The following is a 20729-nucleotide window of genomic DNA, read 5'->3' as shown; positions in this document are numbered from 1 at the left end:
AAAGGCACCCCCACCCCTTGTTGCTGACTTTGTTTTATGCATCTATTGATGCATTTAGAAAACCTTCCCATTCTAAAACTCCAGTTGTTGGAAACTGGTTCTCTCCAACCGAATCCAGCCAAGGATGGTTTCAACTAATATCAGTTTTCCATTTTCAGGCACTGAACTGGAACTATCCTTTCATTAGACAGATTCACTATGGAGTCACAGGTCGGGCTGAGGAAACAGCCACATGGCTCCTATATTACATGGAAAGTAGGAGCGTATAAAAGTTGTGGCATGAACACGTGATGGGTCCTCCTACCCAAATTGCAAAGAATCCATTCTTGATCTCTGCCTTTTGTTCTTGAAGGCATGTCATAGTGACTGTACTTTGGCCACGATGGAAAAAACAACCGGCAGTGTTTTGTAGATAGGCAGAACCTGAACACTCCATTTCGGCCCCTTGGCTCATTCATGTACACCATTGCAGGTTTGTGCAGTCACACGTGATAACAGCGGGAAGCAGAAGTGTGGGGCCCCAGGTTCCGCTCCGACTGCTCGAGCAGCTGAGGGTTCGATGAGCAGAGTCCCATGTTAGCTCTCTTTCCTTATACTGTTTAAGTGGCCTTCAGTAAGCTACTTTTACAGAGGACTTTCAGGATCATTTAACTTTCTAAATTAGATGTCTTGTCTGCCTGTGTGGAGAGAAGGCTTGGGCAGGTGGCCATCACTTGCAAGTGTCTCTGCGTGCCTGGATGCACACTTCATGGTGACTCCCATTTGAGCCCTGATAAAAGTTGGGGCAAAGGAAGTCATAGCAGAATGTCCTGTCCTTTGAACTATGGGGCGATCTGAAGACCCATGACAGTCTCTCTGTAATGTGGTACACTGAATGACAGTTTTCCACTTGATTGGTAACCTAAAGAGATCACACCCTGCAGTTTGCTTCTGAGCAAGAAAGGAATCTGGTAAAAAGAATGCTGCATATTAATGGAGAGCCGCCATGACCGATGACTGGGGACTATCGTCCACGTGGGCCTCATTATGGCTCCACTGCAGTACAATGTGAGCCCAGGTAAGTTACCCAAGCCACTGAGGCCTCAGGTTAGCTCCTGGGACACGACTGGGACTGCTATGGGGATTGAGAAAGATAACCCAAAGGAAGCACGGCATCTGGAGGAAATTTATGAACAATCACCAATTACTAGTATTTTTTTTTCTTTTTTTTCGGAGCTGGGGACCGAACCCAGGGCCTTGCGCTTGCTAGGCAATCGCTCTATCACTGAGCTAAATCCCCAACCCTAATTACTAGTATTTTAAGCATCATCCCTTGTGGCTTTAACCAGTTGTCAAGTTCAGTTACCATAGCTCTGCTGCCTCAAACTACTCTGAGGTGAGAGTCCGGTGAGACACACACGCTGTATCAGAGCAGCGCTAACAGCTCCCGAGAGGCCTGAGAATGCCCCTGGGAAATGGTGCTCCCTTACTATCAGGGTACCTCCCCATTCTTTAGTATCAGCTCTCGTCATTTTCCATCCTCAAGGTGTGGGGTTTGTCTGTCTATGTTGAGATGGAGTTCTGCTATGTTGCCCAGGCTGGGTTAGAACTTGCCGTCCTTTGGCCTCAGCCTTTTGAGTAGGTGGGTCTATAGGCATGTGCTACTCTCCCCGGCTTTCACTTTGAAGTATTTTAAACATTACATTTATCACTCAGTTAATCCAGACTTAATGAGAAAGTTCTTAAAAATGGCAAATAGGAAAATGTCCTCCCTCCGCGACCCTCTGGCTCTCTGCGGCATTTCCCAGTGCGCATGGGTATGCGCATTGCTGTGCACTGGTTCTTTACTGCCGCCATTTTGAATAAAGGGGCCTGTAGCTTCCATTTTAAGCTCATTTCTTAGAGCCACTGATCAGAAGTCATGGGTAGGATGCACCCTGCTAGGCGTGGGGACACCTTTTTTGAAAGCAGTTCTTTTATTACACAACTTCTGTCTCGAGCTTTGGCATTCTAAACAGGGTTGTCTGAACAAGTCCCCACACATTCTGTTAAAAGCCTCCCCATTGGTTTGCCCTATAATAAAGCCATAGTAGCAGGACTTCTGGGGCAAAGCATTTGTACATTTTTTTAGGGCATTTAAAATCATATAGTGTGAAATTCTGAAAAATATCATGAGTTATTCACCCTTTTGCTTGTTTGCTAAGTAAAGCTGAAGATTTTCCATGTGCTTATTAGCCACTTGACCTCCATTAAATTAAGTTAATTAATTAATTAAATTTAAATTAATTTGTCAAGTTAGCATGTAAAAGAGTGCATTCCCTCCTCGTATTTTCATGAGTCACTGTACTGTGTGCTCACCTGTTCTTTGCTTCCTCAGCCCTCTGTCCTCCACACTAACCTCCTGCCAGTCCTTGCCTGTGATGTTTGAACCACACATTCTGTTGCCTTCTCTATTTCCCACCTCACTCAAAGTTCTTCCTTTCAGCCATGAATCTTTTTTCAGCTCTGCAACCCATACAGAGGTACTATAAACTACACAGGTAGTTTTATTTTGTGTGTGTACGGTGCTGTGGTTTATTCTTGTGGGTATGCACTGGTAGGTGTGCGTATGCAAGTGTGTGCATGTGTGTAAACAGTAGATTGGTGTCAGGTATTTTCCTCAATCCCTCTCTACTTTATTTTTGAGGTAGGGTCTCTTGTTGAACTTGAAACCCACAGATTTGACTAGGCTGACTGGCCATTGAGCATCTGCCTGTCTCTGCCTCCCCAGCGGATTACATATACATCCCACCAAGCCAGTTTTTCATACAGACATACACGCACATGCACACATGCACACACACACACAAACTTGGGTTCTGCATATAACAGAAAACACACGATGTCTGTCAGTCATATTTAACTTAGCATAATGATTTCCAGTTCTACTCATTTTCCTGAAAAGGCCACGATTTCATTTTTATTTACAACTGCATGAAATAAGGCATAACTGCATAAGGGTATGCCACATTTTCTTTATCTTACTGATGGTCACCGAGGTGGGTTCCATTACCTGGCTATTGTGTAGAGTGCAGTGAGCCACATGTATGTGCAAGTGTCTTAGTGATCTGTTAACATTGTCCTTTGGGTGTTCTGGTGGTTGATTAAGAATGGCCCCCTTAGGCTCATACATTTGAGTGCTTAATCATCAGGAAGCGGCACTATTTGAGAAGGGTTAAGGGGTGTGGCCTTGTTGAAGGAAGTATATCACTGGGAGTGGGTATTGAGGCTTCAAAAGCCCAAGGCAAGTGGAGTGGCTCTATCTTCCTGCTGCCTGAGGATCAGAATGTAGGACCCTCAGCTACTTCTCTGACATCCTATCTGCCTGTGTGCTGCCTTGATCCAGGCTAAGATGAGAATGTACTAAACCTTCAAACTGTAAGGCAGCCCCAGCTAAATGCTTTCTTTTATAAGAGTTGCCATGGTCACCATGTCTCTTCATAGCAATGGAACACTGAGGAGTATGGCTGAGTCATGGAAGTTCAGTTTTTGTCTCTTTGAGGAATCTCCACCCTGATTTCCACAGAGGTGGCACAGGTTTACTATCCACCAGCAGTGAAGGATCTCTCTTTTCCCACATCCTCACCAACATCATCGTTCGCTTGATGATAGTTCTTTTTGTAAAATGTGCTTTCATTAGAATGCTGTTTTAATTAAAATGCTTCTTGGAAGGTAGGGATTGCAGCATGTTTGGGGATCCAGGAGAGCTGCTCAGAGAATTCTTGAGACCTAGCTGGTTTTCAAGATCGTACACCATGACAGATGGCAGCATGACAGAGCTGGCTTTTCTACCCTCATGTTCTCAGAAGAACATAGTTTTCCTGATGTTTTATATGGCATATGGGCCATGGATGAAGGCAGAGGCAGACTTTATTATCATTTTAAGAAGATTTGTTTTTATGTGTATCTATGTGTGTGTCTATTTGCTTGTGCATGCATGTGGGTGGGATCCCAGAGAGACCAAAAGAGGGCAATGGACAGCCTGGAGCTGGGGAGCCAGGGTGCCCTGAGCCTCCTGATGTGGGTGCTGGGAAGTAATTGCAGTCATCGGAATTAGGAGCAAGCACTCTTAGCCGCTGAGCCATCTTTTCACCAGTGTGCATTTACTATTTTTTCTTTTTATGTGAATGAATAAATATATTTTAACTTTTTCTCAGTTCTATTTTTAATGTAATAAATATTACTCATTTGAACAAAAATTTCTTGGGGTCCCCCAATAATTTTTAAGAGTGAAATAGAGATGTTAGAGAGATGGTTCTCTGGGTAGGGGTGTGTGCTGTACAAGCATGAGGCCTGGGTGGGGTCCTGGCATGCACACAGCTAGGCATGACAGTGCTTGTGTATAGTCGCAGCACTGTCTGTACCAGGCAGACAGAGACAGGAGGGCCACTGGGACTTGTCTGCCATAGCCTCTCTCCTGGTTCAAGGAACAAGGAAAGAGTGAGATACAGGAGGTCCTCACTATTTCTGCACACACATGTGTGCACCTGCATATACATGTGCATACAACGCCTCCCATGCACACACACATGAATATAAACCCAGGCCCTCCCTCTGTTTCTGCACACACATGTGTGCACATACATATACATGTGTATACAATACCTCCACGCACACACACATGAACATAAACCCACCATGCACATAAGCACATAAAAAATGAATTGGAGTCCTAGACGCAAAATTTCTGAGAGGCTCTAGTCTACCACTCTAGGGAAGAAAGTTGTAAGTGAATGATGTTTCTCTTGTAAACTTATTTAAGATGGGTCTCGGTTTTGGCTATGGGAAATTTCAATAGTTGCAGAAAATTTAGTCACTTTGCTCGGTTTTCGTTGTTGGAACACTTAGAGAACCCTATCTCAAACACACTTGATACTCGCAGTTTTAAAATCCCTCAAATCCCTTGGACAACAGATCAAACAGCATTTCCTTAGGGAAAGCCTGTATTATATATTCAGGTCGGATCAGATTTCATTGTTAACGCTCTGTTAGCCATTCCTTCTCTGTCACGTGGCTTGCCAGGCAGAATGCGGGTGGTTGTATCCTCATATTTAGCAAGTGCTTTGGGGGCTGCTGCTCAGTGTATGTCTGGCAACACTGTATTAATCAGTGTAGCCCAGCACCTACGGGAGCATCCAGGAGACGTTTAAAGACTCTGACTAGAAGCACAATGCCAAATGAATTAGGTACATATTTATCTTCTAGGGTAAGAGCAGTGTTGTTTACATCACTACAGTCATGCTCTGACTGCCTGCTGCAGCCTCCTTCCTTCTCTCCCTCCCTCCTGCTCTTCATATGTTTACTGAGCAGTTGCTATTGGACGAGATGGAGAGGAGACACACAAAACAATTGCTTGCATTTCCAGCACTCCAGCCATGAGACACATCAATGCAATGACCCCAGAGCTCTGTGGAACTGACCTGGCCAGAGAGTGGGGGTTGCTCCCTTGCAGAAATGCAAGGTCACCAGCTTCCTGATGGCTAATGGGAGCTGGGGGAGGTGGGGCAGGAGGAATGTGCAACTCGAACAGGGTGTCTATAAAAAGGAGACTGCACTGAGAGCTCTGGTCAGGGAGACCTGTGCCTCTGTGGAGGAACTGAAAGCTCAGGGCATGCTCAAGGTGGGGCTGGATGGTGGGTCTTCTGAACCATGAGAATTTCTGTCTTTGTCTGAAGAGCAATGAAACACACATGTGGAGATTGAGGGGCCATGGTCTGATTACATGTTAGTGTAGGAAACAGTGTCACACTAAAGTTCTGTTAAGTTATGTTAGGCCAGAAAAAAAAATCCCTCAGATTTGGATGGGAGCTTACTGCTTTAATTTTATATTGCTAAGAAAAAAATCATGAAAGTCAATGGCCCTAGATAGCTGCTTCAAAGGCATGAAAATAGATAAATAAGGCCACCGTAAAATACCAGTCAAATAGAAGGCCCCCAGTCATGTGTACTGACAGGCGGCAAGAGCCAGTGCATGCAGTACTCACTTAGCACCAGCAGATGGCGTAGGGCATCGTTACTGCCATGGATATCAGGAGCAGGGATGAAGTTTCTTCAAATCTCCGCTGAGTCGGGAGGGACAGTGTCCAGCCCCCACACGTGCTATTTATATTCCCTGCGTCATTCGACCTGGCCCAACTGTTTCATCTTAGGCTTGTTTTCCCCTCACACAGTCCGATTCTCTCTCTACTTATTTGTTTTACTAGGGTTTATCATATCTATCGTGTTTTTATAGGTTCCCCAGTCCCTGCGCTAGCAGATACAGTGCACATGGCAAGTCTAACACTATGCGTGTGTGTGTGTGTGTGTGTGTGTGTGTGTGTGTGTGTGTGTGTGTGTGTGTATCTGGAAGGAGGCCAAAGCGTCTTACCACAGATTGTGTACAGAGAAAGATCTGGAAATGGCTTTTGTTTCTCAAGGTATGACTTCAGCCCTCTTCCCAGACACTTAGATGCATGCATGCTAAGACAACAAGCATAGAAAAACTCTCACAAATGAATGCAGGGTTACAGCTCTGGGGCTTGCTGCCCCATGCCCCTTGCCCCGCTCCCCATTCCCCTAAGCTGTGCTTAAACATCAGGACTGTCCATCAGTGTCTGGTTCTCCTCAGCCTTGGGCTGGGACTCACACTGGAGCTACCTACCTCCATTCTGCCTTGTTATGTAAAAATGAGTTACACTGGTCAGGAAGATTCGTGTCATTTGACATGGACTCTAGGATTGAAATGATTTGCTTGAACGATGGCCGTTTCTGAAAGAAGAGAAGAAGGAACCACCATGAGATTCAAGGAATGAAACAGGAGAAAGTCCAGCCTCAACATGTCAGGGTTCTGACTGTGTGTGTAAAACCAGCAGGCCACTGGGGGCAGGGAGCCATGGTCTTCACCCGCAGTTAGTTATCCTCAAGGATACACACACGTGTTGATTTTTACCACACTGACTCTGGTTGGGATAACAAGTACTCGTTTGTATGTATGGAGAGAGGCGCTAAGTCTTACTTTGAGGCGTGGCCAAGAGCTCCGATTTTAGAGATGAACCTGTGCAGTGGACTTGGTTAAAGCTTAACTACACTGTGCATTCTGGGCTCTTCAGTTCACAATGGTTCCCTTTGTCTTGTTTTTATAGACTGTGTGTGGGCAGGCAGTATCTGCTTACCAACCCACTGGAACTAAAAAGACGTCCCAAATCAGTCTGAAAAAATTTTTAAGCCAGGGTAACATCATTGTCCTCAAGGTTTATCCCATGGCTCTGACAGCAGCTCCTGAAAAAGCTTGCCCAGTCTGTCTCTAGCAGGTCCCGTCTCTGCTCACCTCCTTCCTCTCCAGCCAAGGCGCAGACAAAAGGTTAAAACAAAAATGGAGAGGCATAATAAAAGGATGATGCATGCTCTCTCCTCATCGTGCCTCATAATTACACCATTTCAGAACAAATTACAGCTACAGCAATTAAAACACGCATTTTAATTTAGGAGCACAAAAACAGGAAGGAACAATGTTGAGGTGGCTTGCTCTTAGGACCTGGTGCTTCTGACATCATTAAGGAAAGCACTTTCCCCATGTTTCAGAAATGTAAAACTAGGGTATTTATTGACTTCTGTCTTCGTTTATTTCGAGGGCGCCCACACGTGCGTGCACACACAGATGGTGTGTGTGTGTGTGTGTGTGTGTGTGTGTGTGTGTAATAAAGCATAGTTAAATGTTACTGGTGAACAAAGGAAAATGCTTTAAATAGGGTGCATGAAAACAAGTCTATGATTTTAAACTTCATTCCGATCTTCCTGTCTCCTACCATGTGTCAGGTTTTAAATGAAAAACAAGCAAAACAGAAAACCCCCAAGCTGTGTAACTTTGAACAAAAACTGACAATAAAATAAATACCAGAAGTGCAGCAGGAAAAGCAACAACAGGGCTAATGATTTTTTTTTTAAAGACCTGGCTCATGGACCCCAGGCTAGCCCTTTAACTCCGTGTAGCTGAGGATGACCCTGAATTTCTGATCTTCCTTCTACCTCCCAAGTGCTGGGCTATATAACACACCTAATTTATGCAGCGCGGGGAAATGAACCCAGGATCTTGTACATGTTAGCCAAACATTCTACTAACTGAGCTACATTCCCAGCCCAATGAACTATTAGAGACTTATTTTCTCCTACATTGAATTATTCTTGAAATAAAATTAAACTCCTTTGTATTCACGTGGCAAGCATCCCCTAATAAAATATCTTAAACCCAATTCTCATACATTATCAGAATGAGCATTTAAAACGCAGGCATGGCTGGCTGCAGTGGTCATTTCAGCAGTCCTAGCTGTTGAAGGGGGGGTTGGTGCTAAGACAGGAGGATTACTGAGCACAGTACTTCAAAACCAGCCCAGGCAAAATAGACCCTGGCCTCCAACAACAATGTAGAATTCTGTGGTCATGGTCTCAGTGTGCTGTTTGGAGAACGGGTATGCTGTGTAGCATCTGGCGATGCTCCTCTAAGGACTTAGTTGCCTTGACAGTGTGATGAACAGATTACTTATCTAGGAAAGAAGTGACAGCCAGGACCTCTCACTAAGCATCTTTAAATCTCTGTTTGCTATGTCCATCTTATACACAGGACAACAGGCTTAGAAAGGTGGACATTATCCAGCTTTGTACAGAAAGCTGGTCACAGAACCTGGGTTATGCTTTTAAATGTCAAATCTTTCATCTCATAGGGAATGATACCAATTGCTACATAATTCTCAGCTTTAGAGATGCCATTTTAAAACAAACCAATACTCATCTTTTATTTCTTTTTTTATTTTTATTCATGTGCATATATATGGGATATGTATATATATTTATATGTGTATGTATGTATATAATTTTATTTTTGACACAGGGTTTTGAATATCCCAAGCTGATCTTGGACTTACTGTGTATTATTTATAATTCTCTTCCTCTATTTCACACCGGCTAAGCTACATTTCCAACTCCAATGGAATATTTGAGCACATGAATCTAGGCCACCAGGACATACTATCACTTATACAATACCAGGTTTTCCCTATAGGTCTCCCTTCACTGTAAAAGAACACTAGCCTTAGAGGGAAACTGAATATTGTAATTAAGTATTAATACTCTAAAGTCTAAAGTCTGAAAAAGGAAATAACCGACTGCTGCTCTCCAATTAGAAGGACTGGTCCCGACTCTGAGCCACGGGATGAAAATGTCAGGAAATTTACTGTGGTCTGGTTTCTGCATCTACTTTCTATGGCTGAGAATTAGGTAGGAATTGGTATCATACTCTATGAGATAAAAGATTTGATGTATAAAAGTGTACACACACATGTGTGTGGTATGTGTGTGTGTGTGTGCGCGTGTGTGCGTGTGTGTGTGTGTGTATTCCCTCGTAGACCGTGCAATCCATTTAGCATGAAAATCTATCACCATACAAGCTCGATAATAACCCAGACTGACCGTGGTCTGGGCAGGTTCACAGGTCCTGGGAAGGCAGGCTTAGTGGAGTGCTGCCGGAGAAAGAGCATGCTCAGGGGAGGAAGCCTGTGCTGACAGATTAGCCATGGGTACTGAGGGGCGAGCTGCAGCCGCTCTCTGATCAAATTAAACACAGTGGCCTGGAGTACTTTGTCAGAATAAATGTCACGAGTGTAGAAAACAAAAATCTGTTTCAAAGTTACTTTATACTTCATGTGGCTGGAGCACAAGATGCTTCGGTTCCCAGAGGGTTCAGCTTCCTACATGTTAAAGGCATTGCTGGTTTCATGGCTACTGTTCCGGGCTTAAATTCCTTGCTTTTCAATGTAGTTATATTATCATTTAAGTGCACACTCTTAGGATGTTAACTAATGTAGCACCATGTTTTCAACCAAGGAATTAAATCATACTGAAATATAATTACGACTCTAGGGATCTGAGTACATTATTCTAGTTCAATGCAAATAATTTCAAGAGAAATCTCTAAGCCGGAAAGAGAAAACACTGCTAAGAATCACTGTCTGCTGCCACGGGCATGAAAGTAGAGGGACGGTGATAACGTTCAAACAGTCCGTCTTCGAAAAGAAGTACACGAGCATCTGCTTACAGTTTAACTTAATTAGCGGTAAAGTGGACATTTTTTTATGCTTAATTATTAAAACCCCTCATTCTGGAGAAAAGAAAAAAATCACACACTGAAAGTAAGAGGCCCTAAAGCAGAGGGGCAGGTTGGAGCACTCAACCTCGAGCGCCACTGCCATGTACTAACGAAGACGGTAGAGATGGAAAGTCAGGTGCTTTAGGAAAAATAACACTAAGTTCTATGGAGCTCCACTTGCCAAGAGGCTGACGGAAGTCTGCCGGACGCCAGGGCCAAGGGAGCCCCGTAAGGAGTCTTCCTGGCCACAGAAGCAAGGCACACGGCTGGGAGGCTTCCCAACACGGGCGCTTGCTGGTGTGTCACTGTATTTTATCTTCAGCGTAAGGTGACATGCCGGAGATGTTATGTACGAATCAACAGGAATTCTGTCCACAGGCTCACATCGTCTCTAAGCCATTTCCACCAAAGAACAGACCCGTCATCAGTGTTCATTCGTGGGGCTCTCACTGGACATGGGTATAAAGTATGGAAGAAGTCCACATTATTATGTTTCTTCATTAATTTTAAGGCCTCTGTTTTTGAATTAGTAGTAAGACCTCAATTTCCATAATGTTTTTTTACAAATTTGAATTGTGAATTTTGTTTCTTGAGTTTTGATTGCTCAATTGTTTTAATGTCTAATCTATGAGACTCACTTTAAAATTAGAACCTTTACTATGAAAATTTAAGCAAGCACAAAACAGTATAATGTGCCTCTATATTCTATGACTGAGCTTCAAAACTTATCACTGCCAACCGTGTTTAGTTTGTACGGCTGTCGGATGCCCTTCACTTTGAAGCAAATCCAAGGCTAGCTATCATTTTATCTATAACTATTTCCATACGTTTCCAAGAAGTTTTTTTTTAATTAATTAATTAATTAATTTATTTTTCTGAGACGGGGTTTCTCTGTATAACAACCCTGGCTGTCCTGGAACTCTCTCTGCAGATCATGCTGCCTCAAACTCACAGAGATCCACCTGCCTCCATCTCCTGAGTGCACCACAACCACTCACCTAAGGATATTTTCTTAGGGCTAAACTTTGTGGGAAAAAGGAGCTGGGATATCCATGCTTACATGTGATAGATGCACAAAAGCCTAGGATTGGAATTTCTTCAGTTTTATTGTGACAATTCAAAAGCATCCCCAGACTTGTCCAGGGAGGACACGCTGTGATTCTACTGACATAAACTTCTCCCTGCTCCCCTGTTAGAGAGAAAGGCAGCAGAGAAGAGGCTAAGGGCAGGGAGTCATGGCAGACTCTCTGGGTTCACATCCACTGGCCGTGTGGCCTTGGCCCATCATTTAACCTGTGCTGCCTTGGCTCCTTCTGTGAGCCAAGGTTGAGATCGATCAGATTCTATATCCAAGAGTTAATAGAAAGTGCTTGAAACGCAACCTCACATATAGTGTGAACTGTGTTGGCTGTTTTTGTTTTTGGTTATGTGTGGTTTTTTTTTTTGTTTGTTTGTTTTGTTTTGTTTTTAAAAACAAGGTACAATGGTCATGATTAAAAGCAGAAGAACAAAATTGTTTTTTCGACCAGAATGCCAACAAATGCTGTTAAAAAAACAAAGGCAATATAAGTCACTTGATCAAGATACGGAGGTGTCCACCTGGGGCTTCATCATCCTGCCGTTCACAGGCTTGGCAATTCAGTTGCTACCCCAGGTTTTAAAACCTCAGAAATGAACAGGTGAGGTTTCAGAAATGTGAACCATAACAAACATACCTTGGCATCAGCCTCCCAACACTGGTGTAGCAGTTCAGCAAAGCTTCTGGGGCAACTGCTTGGAATGGTTAATCTCTACAACAAAGGAGGAAAACAGAAAAAAAAAAGCCACAGGTTTACTCTTCACGACAAGAAAATGACCTTTGACGGACTGTCAAACAGTTCATTTAGAAGCTTAAACAGGACACAGAATTTAAAGCTTCCACAGATTAATATTAATATATGACAGGAGAATTCATGTTCCGATCTGCCCAGCTCCGGCTTTCCCAGGTGGAAATCCTGGTGGATGGAAAAGTCGGGTTCATCGTGACAAATGCAGCAGAACAATCCCAGCTACAGTGGGAGAGGGGCAAGCTGGGGCCTAACGCTGTGTTTAAAACTGTGGTTTTAAATTTATCACTGCGTTTTTATAGCGACATAAGATTTATGCCAGCCAGGTAGCTAGGAAACAAATTGAGTTTTGGCAGTAGGTGTGAGGCTCTGAAACCGTCCTTGGCTCAGAAGATCACTCTGCATTTTCTCACTGGTGATTCTGGATGTGCCATTCAGAATGCATAGCTCACTTGGCTTCACCTCTGGCCACGCCTGTGCACTGAACCAGACTGGATACAAAAAGCTTGGCTTGTGAGCATGGATCCTGCTCACACACCCTACAGTCCTGGTTCTCATAGAACACCGCAGGCCCCTATCTCAGGGGGGAACTTTTGTTTTAAAAGGCTTAACGGTCTGGCCGATAACTCATCGGCAACAACAGAACGGCCTGGCATGTATGAGCCCTGAGCTTGATCTTCAACACTGTAAAGATCAATGTTCCCTTTCACAGACCGCAAAGTGCCATATAATCCAGAACTCTCTTGCAAGTCACCAAATCTCAAGTGTCCCGTGTGTATTTATGTAAGTAAATAAAGTTTATAATTTTCTAGACTTAGCATCTAACTAAATGACAAAAAAACATAAAAAACTTTTTAACAGTTTACAAATATACCAGACTTCTCAAAAGCACAATATCCACACACAAGAAATCAGAGGAGACTGGTTTTTACATTATTCACAAGCTAACTATGTTTTTAAAGTACTGTTACTAGCAACAGTGCTGGTCTTGGAACCAAGTCATTAACACAGCTTATCTCTACCTGGCTGTATCTGCATTCACCCGCAAGGCTAAGCACCTTAAATGGCCTCATCATCTTCCTAGTAAGGTTATGCCTAGCCTGTGCTTTCTGTAGTATTTTCATTTACTCTTCACATTACATGGCTACACTGACTTGAAGCATGTTGCGTTCGGGCACGTTGAGGTTTTCTGGTTTTCTTTTTGGCGGAGCCGGGGCTGTCGAAGCAGTTGTCACAGGGAGAACACTGGGGTTGGAGACACAGCCATGGCGGACCAGCGGCGCTCACGAAGCACTGGGCTGCATCCCCGATGCTGAGGGTGTGCGTGGGTGGGTGGTTGTCGTGGAGAACTGAGAAGCTAAGCACTAAGGTCTAAGTGTCTAGAACTGTCTGCCAGGAAAATTTTACAAATAGAAAATTTAAAACTGAATTTGGCTGGAATTGGGTGACGCTATGCAGAGACCTGAAAAAAAAATAGGTGTCGGGGCAGGAGAACTGATAGTCTACATTTAGAATTACGGATGATATCACAATAAAGTTAATAAACAAGCAAGCTCGCCACATCAAGGCTAGGCCAAGTCTTGGAAACTGCCAGTCCTTTGACATCACAGTGAGCAGAACCATGTTTTCTACTGTTACTTAGGTGTATTGTAAACTGTACACTTTTCATGGAGATCTAAAGGAAAATGAGTTGCTCACCTAAAAGACAGAAGATGGTTGGGAGTGAGAGTGAATAAAGCTCACTACAATTGCATGCGTGCAGCCGTGTGTACTCCACACAAATGAACGGAAGGTTTCAGAGGGACGCCCTGCAGCACAGCCTTGACGGGGTTTACCAATGAAGCAATGTCAGCAGGCTGAATGTCCTGATGCCCTCTTTTCTCACTAGAAATCTTTTTATATACAACATTTCAAACATCACACAAAGGAAAAGGTAATTTAAATATCTAATATCATCAAGGATTAGTTAACCACAGACTCAGATACTTTTACGTAAGGGATTTCTTTAGTGTATTAAAAAGTTCTTTAAAGTAGGATCTGAAGTATTTATGTCCTGATTACAGAACTTGAATGCGTTCCTAACGCATCCAAACACACCAAAATGGCCACATCTTTGTACTACGTGGAAACACTACTTAAAGCTTAAATATTTTAGAACAAAGATTTCTCATTTAAAAGTAGAGTGTCTCCCAATAACTAAACTAGGTAGGGTATTTTTTTAAAAAAATATGTTTGCACCATTTTATATGTAAGATGCAAAAAAAACTGTTGGTTTTCTCTTTCTAAAGTTAAAGAGTAGTAGATTAAATTTAAGTTTAAAACTTTTGTGCTTTTATTTAGTGTGTGTGTGTGTGTGTGTGTGTGTGTGTGTGTGTACAGGGATGTGTGCACCTGTGCCATGGCATATATGTGAAAGTGAGAAGACAATTTAAGAAAGTTAGTTCTCGGGGCTGGGGATTTAGCTCAGTGGTAGAGCGCTTACCTAGGAAGCGCAAGGCCCTGGGTTCAGTCCCCAGCTCCGAAAAAAAGAACCAAAAAAAAAAAAAAAAAAAAAAAAAAGAAAGAAAGTTAGTTCTCCTCCTACCATGTGTATCCTGGGAATTAAACTCAGGTCATCAGGCTTGGTGCAAGTGCCTTTACCTGCTGAGCCATCTCACTGTCCCAATAAAAAATAGAAGTTTGATAAAGATTTTTGTATTAATTAATTTGCTATTTACAATGAAACACATTTATATAAGAAGCCAAGTATTTATAAACGTAGAAATTATACTCTAGGACATTCTGAAGGCTCACTGATATTTCATGGACATAGAAAAAAAAGCAAATACATGTATTTAAAAAGTTCTTACTAATGCCTTAAGTCACTGACTTCTGTGCAGGTTTGCTGCCCCCTTGGGAAGGTGTAACAGGGTTTATGAATCTATTTTTAATAGAGGCTAATGTCAGAATTGTCAAGTCAAAAGCCTTGCTCCATAAGAGTTGAGAACCAAAGGTCCTTAGATATAATATTAGAAAGCGTGACCTCTCTATAGGTTCAGACATGGTGCTCCGTGTGGAGCTACAGCCTATAGAAGGGCTCGCACCGAGCTTAGGAGTGCTGCCCCAATCCTAACTGGCCGGCTTGGATGCCGCTGCAGCTGTATAAGGAATTAGCAGTGGAAGCTGGGTAAATACTTTTACAGACTCCTAGGAGTCCATATTTATTTCAAAATAGGAAGCAGTTTTGAAATGCAACCCTACTAATTGGATATAGAGATTACAGAATGACTAAATGGGTCACCTTAACAATCTCTCCTTGGTAGTTTAAACACATCGTTCTTAGTTAAATGAAGACTGCCAGAAATATGGAAACCTTTCTCCAACCCCAAAACCGAAGGTATTCAACAGTAAAGACAAAGGAAATATTGGAAGTTGAAGAGGTTTTATAGGTTAGGCTTCTCGAGGTGAACTCGGTCTCTGGAAATTGCTTTGACACTACGTGAGCAGAACTTGTTTGGGAACCAGCGTCTCTAACATGGCAAAAGGAAGACGCCTTCGTGAGTGGGAACACTTCGAATCCCAGCGAGCCTTAGCTTCAACACTTTCTTTTCCACAAGTGAGTACTGTGCAGAATGCAAAGAGTAGATAATTATCCTTAAATCAAGCAGTTGCACTCTGATTCATTGGCAAGCTGAACCTATGTCACCATGTGGGTTCTCTCAACTTCCCGATTCTTGTGATGAACGGCTCAGGAAGTCTTGAGCTGCTCATCACAGCACACCACATCATGTCCCATTGGCTCTAGGGCCAGGAGATGGCTTCCTTGTGCGTGATATTAAGTTCTGAGGGGTGTGGGTGGGAGCGTCCCAGCCCTCAGGCAGGATGGAAGCCCATCCCCCTCTTCACTTTAAATATCCAATGCTTTAAAAATGCATTGGACTACAACCTACTCTGTCTCTCTCCAGATAAAAATACGAATCATTCTGTCAACTCTGGGGGATCTGGGTGGCTTTCTAAAGCCCTTTCCTGGTCCATCCTGTGTGGTGTAGAGATTGCAGAGTGCCTGCTTCTGGGTCAGATGAAGGTCAGTGCTGTCTTCACTTAGAATTGTGAAGCCTGAACTAAACACCTAACCATCTCACTGGCCAAAGGTATAGAACAGAAGCAAGTGGGTCCTCGTGTTCAAAAATGATCAGTTACCTCATGTGAGGTGAGGTCTTACTGAACAGTGCATGGAAAATTACTATCATCTAATTAAAACCTAACAGCTCTCGTGGAGCAACAAGCGAGGCCTGGTCTTGCACAGAAGTCCCTTTCATCTCTTACGCTGGGCAGCCCTCTCCCATCAAATCCAGCCACTACTACGTGCCTCCCATCCTCAATGAGTGGAGAGGACAAATTAGTCCGATAGTTCTGGGTTAATGGGATCCGGGAGATGGAATTTTGGTTTCTTCCGGTCAACAGCAGCTCTCTGATTAACCAGGCTTGCTCTAGACTCACATGGGGGGTGGCGTGGGTCAATCCAGTTCTGTTAAAGCGCTGAAGGGAGCAATCTTTACATAGCATCCGTGCAGAGGTTATCTCACTTTAAGGTTGCACTCAGCCTTTGTACACGGAAAGGAAAATGAGGAAGCCCTGGGAAATAAGTGGTTTTGCCTTGCAAAGGCAAGCGTGCATGTCCGCGACGCCATCTAAGTTCTCCTAATGCTGTGGTACTGGACGCTTCATCCTTATGCTGAGAGGCTTCCATGGCTGTGCCTTTCAGTGACAATTTGAAACCTTTCAAAATGTAGTTGCTCCCTTTGATATGGATGTGTCACGGTCTCTGATGTAGGCTCATAGGTCCAACTAGCTGAGAGTCTCAATTTGTGGGAAGAAGAAAAGCGAGGCTGGGGACACAGCACAAACGGTGTTTACGCCACTGAAGTTCCTTTGAAATGGAACGACTCTGCATGAAGAAGCCAGCGCTCTCGCCACCGCCTCGCCGATTCCAGTGAGGAGCTCATCTTCAATGTAGTGCTCAACGTAGGTGGCAAAACTGTAATTTTTCCCCTTTTTTGAAACTATTTTTTCTTCTTTTATTTTTGAAATTCTCATCTAAGCGACAGTTTCTTGTACTATAGTGACTCCTGCTGGGAGAGGTAAGTTGAAGTAGCTGAGGTCTCTTACAGATATATCAACTCCCGGCCAGTAAAAAAGATGTCCTGAACGCAGGAGATGCAGTTAAACTGTTCCCTACCTTGGGCGCAATGGCTTCTTTCATCACTAAGAACAAACCCCCAGGTTTTACAATTGAGACTGAGAAAGTAGTACAGTACTTGTCCAATTTTTGATCTACAGCATCACGACGTGAAGCTGCAACAATTAGATGTAAAGGGTCCATTCATGAGGAATAACATCACTTTGACCCTTTGTGTTAGCTCCTACTGCTAATCTTTCCATAAGCGTGAACTTACTTTCAATTTGAAGAAGATGAAAAAGTCTTTTGCAAACCCCCAATTCTGTTTTCTGATCTATGCACCTGAATGGAGAAACGGAGTCTTACCTCGTTTTTTTCCACTACAAGCCAAGCGACTTGTAATCCTTCCAAACCTTTAAAGGGGACCTCCCTTGTTAGCATCTCCCAGAGAACCTATAACAAAAAGAAAATGGAATTTTTATTCTGGTACTTTATATCGGTATATTACTGAAAAATGTAGCTAGCACTTAATTGTATCCAATTACTACACGTAGCCAACATCTGTAGAAACTTCCACAATATATGTATATATTCAAACATAGGACTTCTACCATACATTATATACTTTTATTTTCTTTGTATATAAAGAAAAAAAACTTGTTTTAGGTATTGGAGTGTCTACGCTTAAATTTTTATATTAGCGATTAAACTTGATCTTACTACTTCTGGTATTTTCACATATTCCCACAAACTAGGTTTTGTATTTTGTTAGAGAACAGTCTTTCTGCCTTGAATCTCAGATACATTTTTCATTAGATAGTAACCAGGCATTCAACACTTTTTAAAGGTTCAATAATGCCACAATTAAAAAAAAAAAAACAACCCAAAAACCCACAATGTCCCCAGTTCAAATCGTTAGCAAACTCATCTGTCCCATACTCAGAGATATCTGTGAAATTTTAACATTTAGATACTGTGATTTGGACAAATTTCAGAATGAGTCATTCTAAGGAATCCATTCCTACATACATACACTATGTCATATTCTGAGTAGTGCACATTTAATAAGCATATGAGCCGACTGTGTGCACGAGTGAATCTTTGCATCCAACATTGTGTAAAACTCAAGCTAAGTGGGGGAGCGAACATCAACTGAAATGCTGCAGAAGGAAAGTGGTTCTAGAACAGTGGGTTTGATTTCTCTTTAAATCCTGAGTAATGGCGATTTGAATGCCCAGTTGCTTTCTCTTTTTATTCAAATAGGCATCCCAAAAATTGGTTTTGAGACAAGAGACTGGCTATGTAGCTTAGGCTAGCCTTGAACTTAAGATCCTCTTGTCTCAGCCTCCCAAGTGCTAGAATTACAGGCATGTGTCACCACGCCAGCCCGATATCACAAGGTGTCGTCTACTGGCACTTTGCAAAGCACAAAAGCAATTCTAATTTTGTTAATAATCAGTTTGACAAGCACTATAATTTATTGAGGGCCTAATGTGCTCCAAATCCAAATCCCCATTACATGCGCTGCCTTGATCACTACCAGGTCCTCTGATATCATCCTCAGTTTATGGGTGACAATGACGGTGTTTGGGGAGCTCACATGAACTTGCCTACACCTATCTACCAAGTAGGTCAGTGGGATACAAACTGCTTCCTTACTTGGAGGCCGTGCTCTCATCCCCATCTAAGCATGGGGAAGCTTCACTGTTGGAAAATACACAACAGGCTCTGCTGAAGGTACAGAGCCAGGCAGACTTGGGGCGACGACTCTGCACGGTAGGTAGGTTTTGCTCTCCCTTGCTGCAAACTCAAAAGCCTATTTCTAAACACAAGATGGAAGGCATGGCTCTATCGAGTAAGCCTTAAACTGTAAAGTCATTATATCCTCAGACAGCCTGCTGTCTTGTTCAAGCCATGGCATGTTAAATGAATGCTGGCGAGCACAAAGATAATTAGCAAGAAAATCAGGGAAATTGGCAGATGCTCCTCAAGCAGGAGAGGAGAAAAAAAAAATCCCTGAAGCCTCTTTGGGCTTTTAATCAAGTGTGTAAGGTACTTCTTCAGAAGAGCTACTGAATAATTCTATTTGAGTCACACAAGTGATTAGGCAAGGTATGGGGCACCCAGAAGGGGAAGGTGCTAGTGCTGGAGGTTAGTGAGGGAGGGCAGGAGTCAGCACAGGAATGTAGTCACCCAGCCACCCTGCCTGCCTGTGCAGGGGAGAGGCAGCACTGGGCTGAGCAGGAAATGAGGTCCCTCAATTTCCTGTGATCATCACTGTCTGTTAGTGACAGAAGGGGACGGAGCTGAAGGGTGGGGAAATGGAGACAAGAAGGCAGCTTCAGAAATGTCAAACGCTTCAGCCTCGCAGACGCTCAGGTAAACAGTTCATGCCTCCCCTTTCCTAAGTCTGCGGGCAAGCGCGACAGGCACACAAGTGTGTGCCCACGTGTAATATCTGCTTGGATTCTACAGAGTAAAATGCAGCCCCCGAGACTCTGGGGCAAGGACATCGCATCAAAAAGGCATTTATTCTTCACTTTTTTAGATTGAAATATTTGGCTGGAAAATATCAAAAGTCTAATCAATTAAGAGGCGTGACCCTGGAACAACCGGACTGTGTCACCCCATCTGCGCCTCTGCAGAGCCATGGCGGCCGAGGGGGTGCCTACGGGATTCAAAACTGGGGCAGAGGCGCGCACCGCCAGAAGCCTTGGCTTGTGGAACCCAAACAAGGTCTTCCACTCAGCACCTCCCATACTTTTCCCTTTAAGTATCCAGATTTGGGAATGTACCCAAACGAAAGATAGGGTGGCTTTTTTTTTTTTTAAATACATTCAATAAAAACGACATTTGGCACAAGAAGTAAGTTTGTTCAGGAAGTCACTTGGAGGTCTAAAAATACATTAAGCTGATGCCTTAAAATTCCAGTTCCGAGGATGCAGGCCAAACACTGCTGTGATCTTTTGCCTTAAAAATATTTTCCAACTCATTGTATATCAAGACGTCCTCGCAGTTACTGCACTCACAAGGAAACTTTCTATTTTCAGTTTACAGAAGAGAAACCTGGACTATGGGGCTGTGTTTCTGCCTTTTCTCTCACAAACAATAGGAAGCCGTCACCTGAGCCAGCACTCTAGACAAGGTGCAGAGGGTGCCTCTTAAGCTCCCTCAGTTGAAGCTAGCTTTGGCTGGAAGCTCCTAGGAAGGCAACCCTTCCACAATGCCACTGGGAAAGCTTTGTGGAGGGTGACAAGCCGTGTGCTCTCGCAAGGCTGCCTGTTCAGTGATCTATGCCCTTCTTAGCAGATCATGTACTAAGGGTGTACAAACATCTTTCTTGTAAAAGTTCTCCTTGGAGAGAGGACGACTGGCTTCCTAACACTGTTGCTCCGCATAGCAACAAGAAGGGTCTTGGAAGGCAGCACGAGGCTAGATAGTTTTGCCACACGTTCAGATAAAACTCGTTTCTCAAGTCAAGAAAGACTAAAGACAAAACTATGCCTCGTTTTTTGGATGAGTTTCAAAAATCAACCTTTTGATGGCCATATTCTCTGAGTGTGAGCTATGCACGTTTATGTCAGAGTGACCACTCTTCCTTTGGAAGGGT

General features: G+C 43.4%; 1 protein-coding gene and 1 long non-coding RNA gene across 3 annotated transcripts in view; one reads left to right on the top strand and one right to left on the bottom strand.

The window, feature by feature from the left end:
• The window catches only part of Map3k20 (mitogen-activated protein kinase kinase kinase 20), a 159395-nt gene that overhangs the window by 51983 nt on the left and 86683 nt on the right, over nt 1–20729 (bottom strand). For both annotated transcript variants that reach the window (NM_001398993.1, NM_001398994.1), the window contains exons 8-10: nt 17486–17572; nt 11851–11925; nt 6659–6765 (exon numbers count right to left, since the gene is read on the bottom strand). In NM_001398993.1, coding sequence (NP_001385922.1) covers nt 6659–6765; nt 11851–11925; nt 17486–17572 — 269 coding nt within the window. The remainder of the gene's footprint in view (nt 1–6658; nt 6766–11850; nt 11926–17485; nt 17573–20729) is intronic.
• LOC134486106 (uncharacterized) lies at nt 17724–19988 on the top strand. The gene is made up of 2 exons (XR_010064809.1): nt 17724–19498; nt 19668–19988. It is a non-coding gene; the product is annotated as an uncharacterized LOC134486106 (long non-coding RNA).

Source organism: Rattus norvegicus, chromosome 3, assembly GCF_036323735.1.
Source record: "Rattus norvegicus strain BN/NHsdMcwi chromosome 3, GRCr8, whole genome shotgun sequence".
Lineage (NCBI taxonomy): Eukaryota > Metazoa > Chordata > Mammalia > Rodentia > Muridae > Rattus > Rattus norvegicus.
The sequence above is the reverse complement of the archived record's forward strand: the minus strand, read 5'-3'. Positions and strand labels throughout refer to the sequence as shown.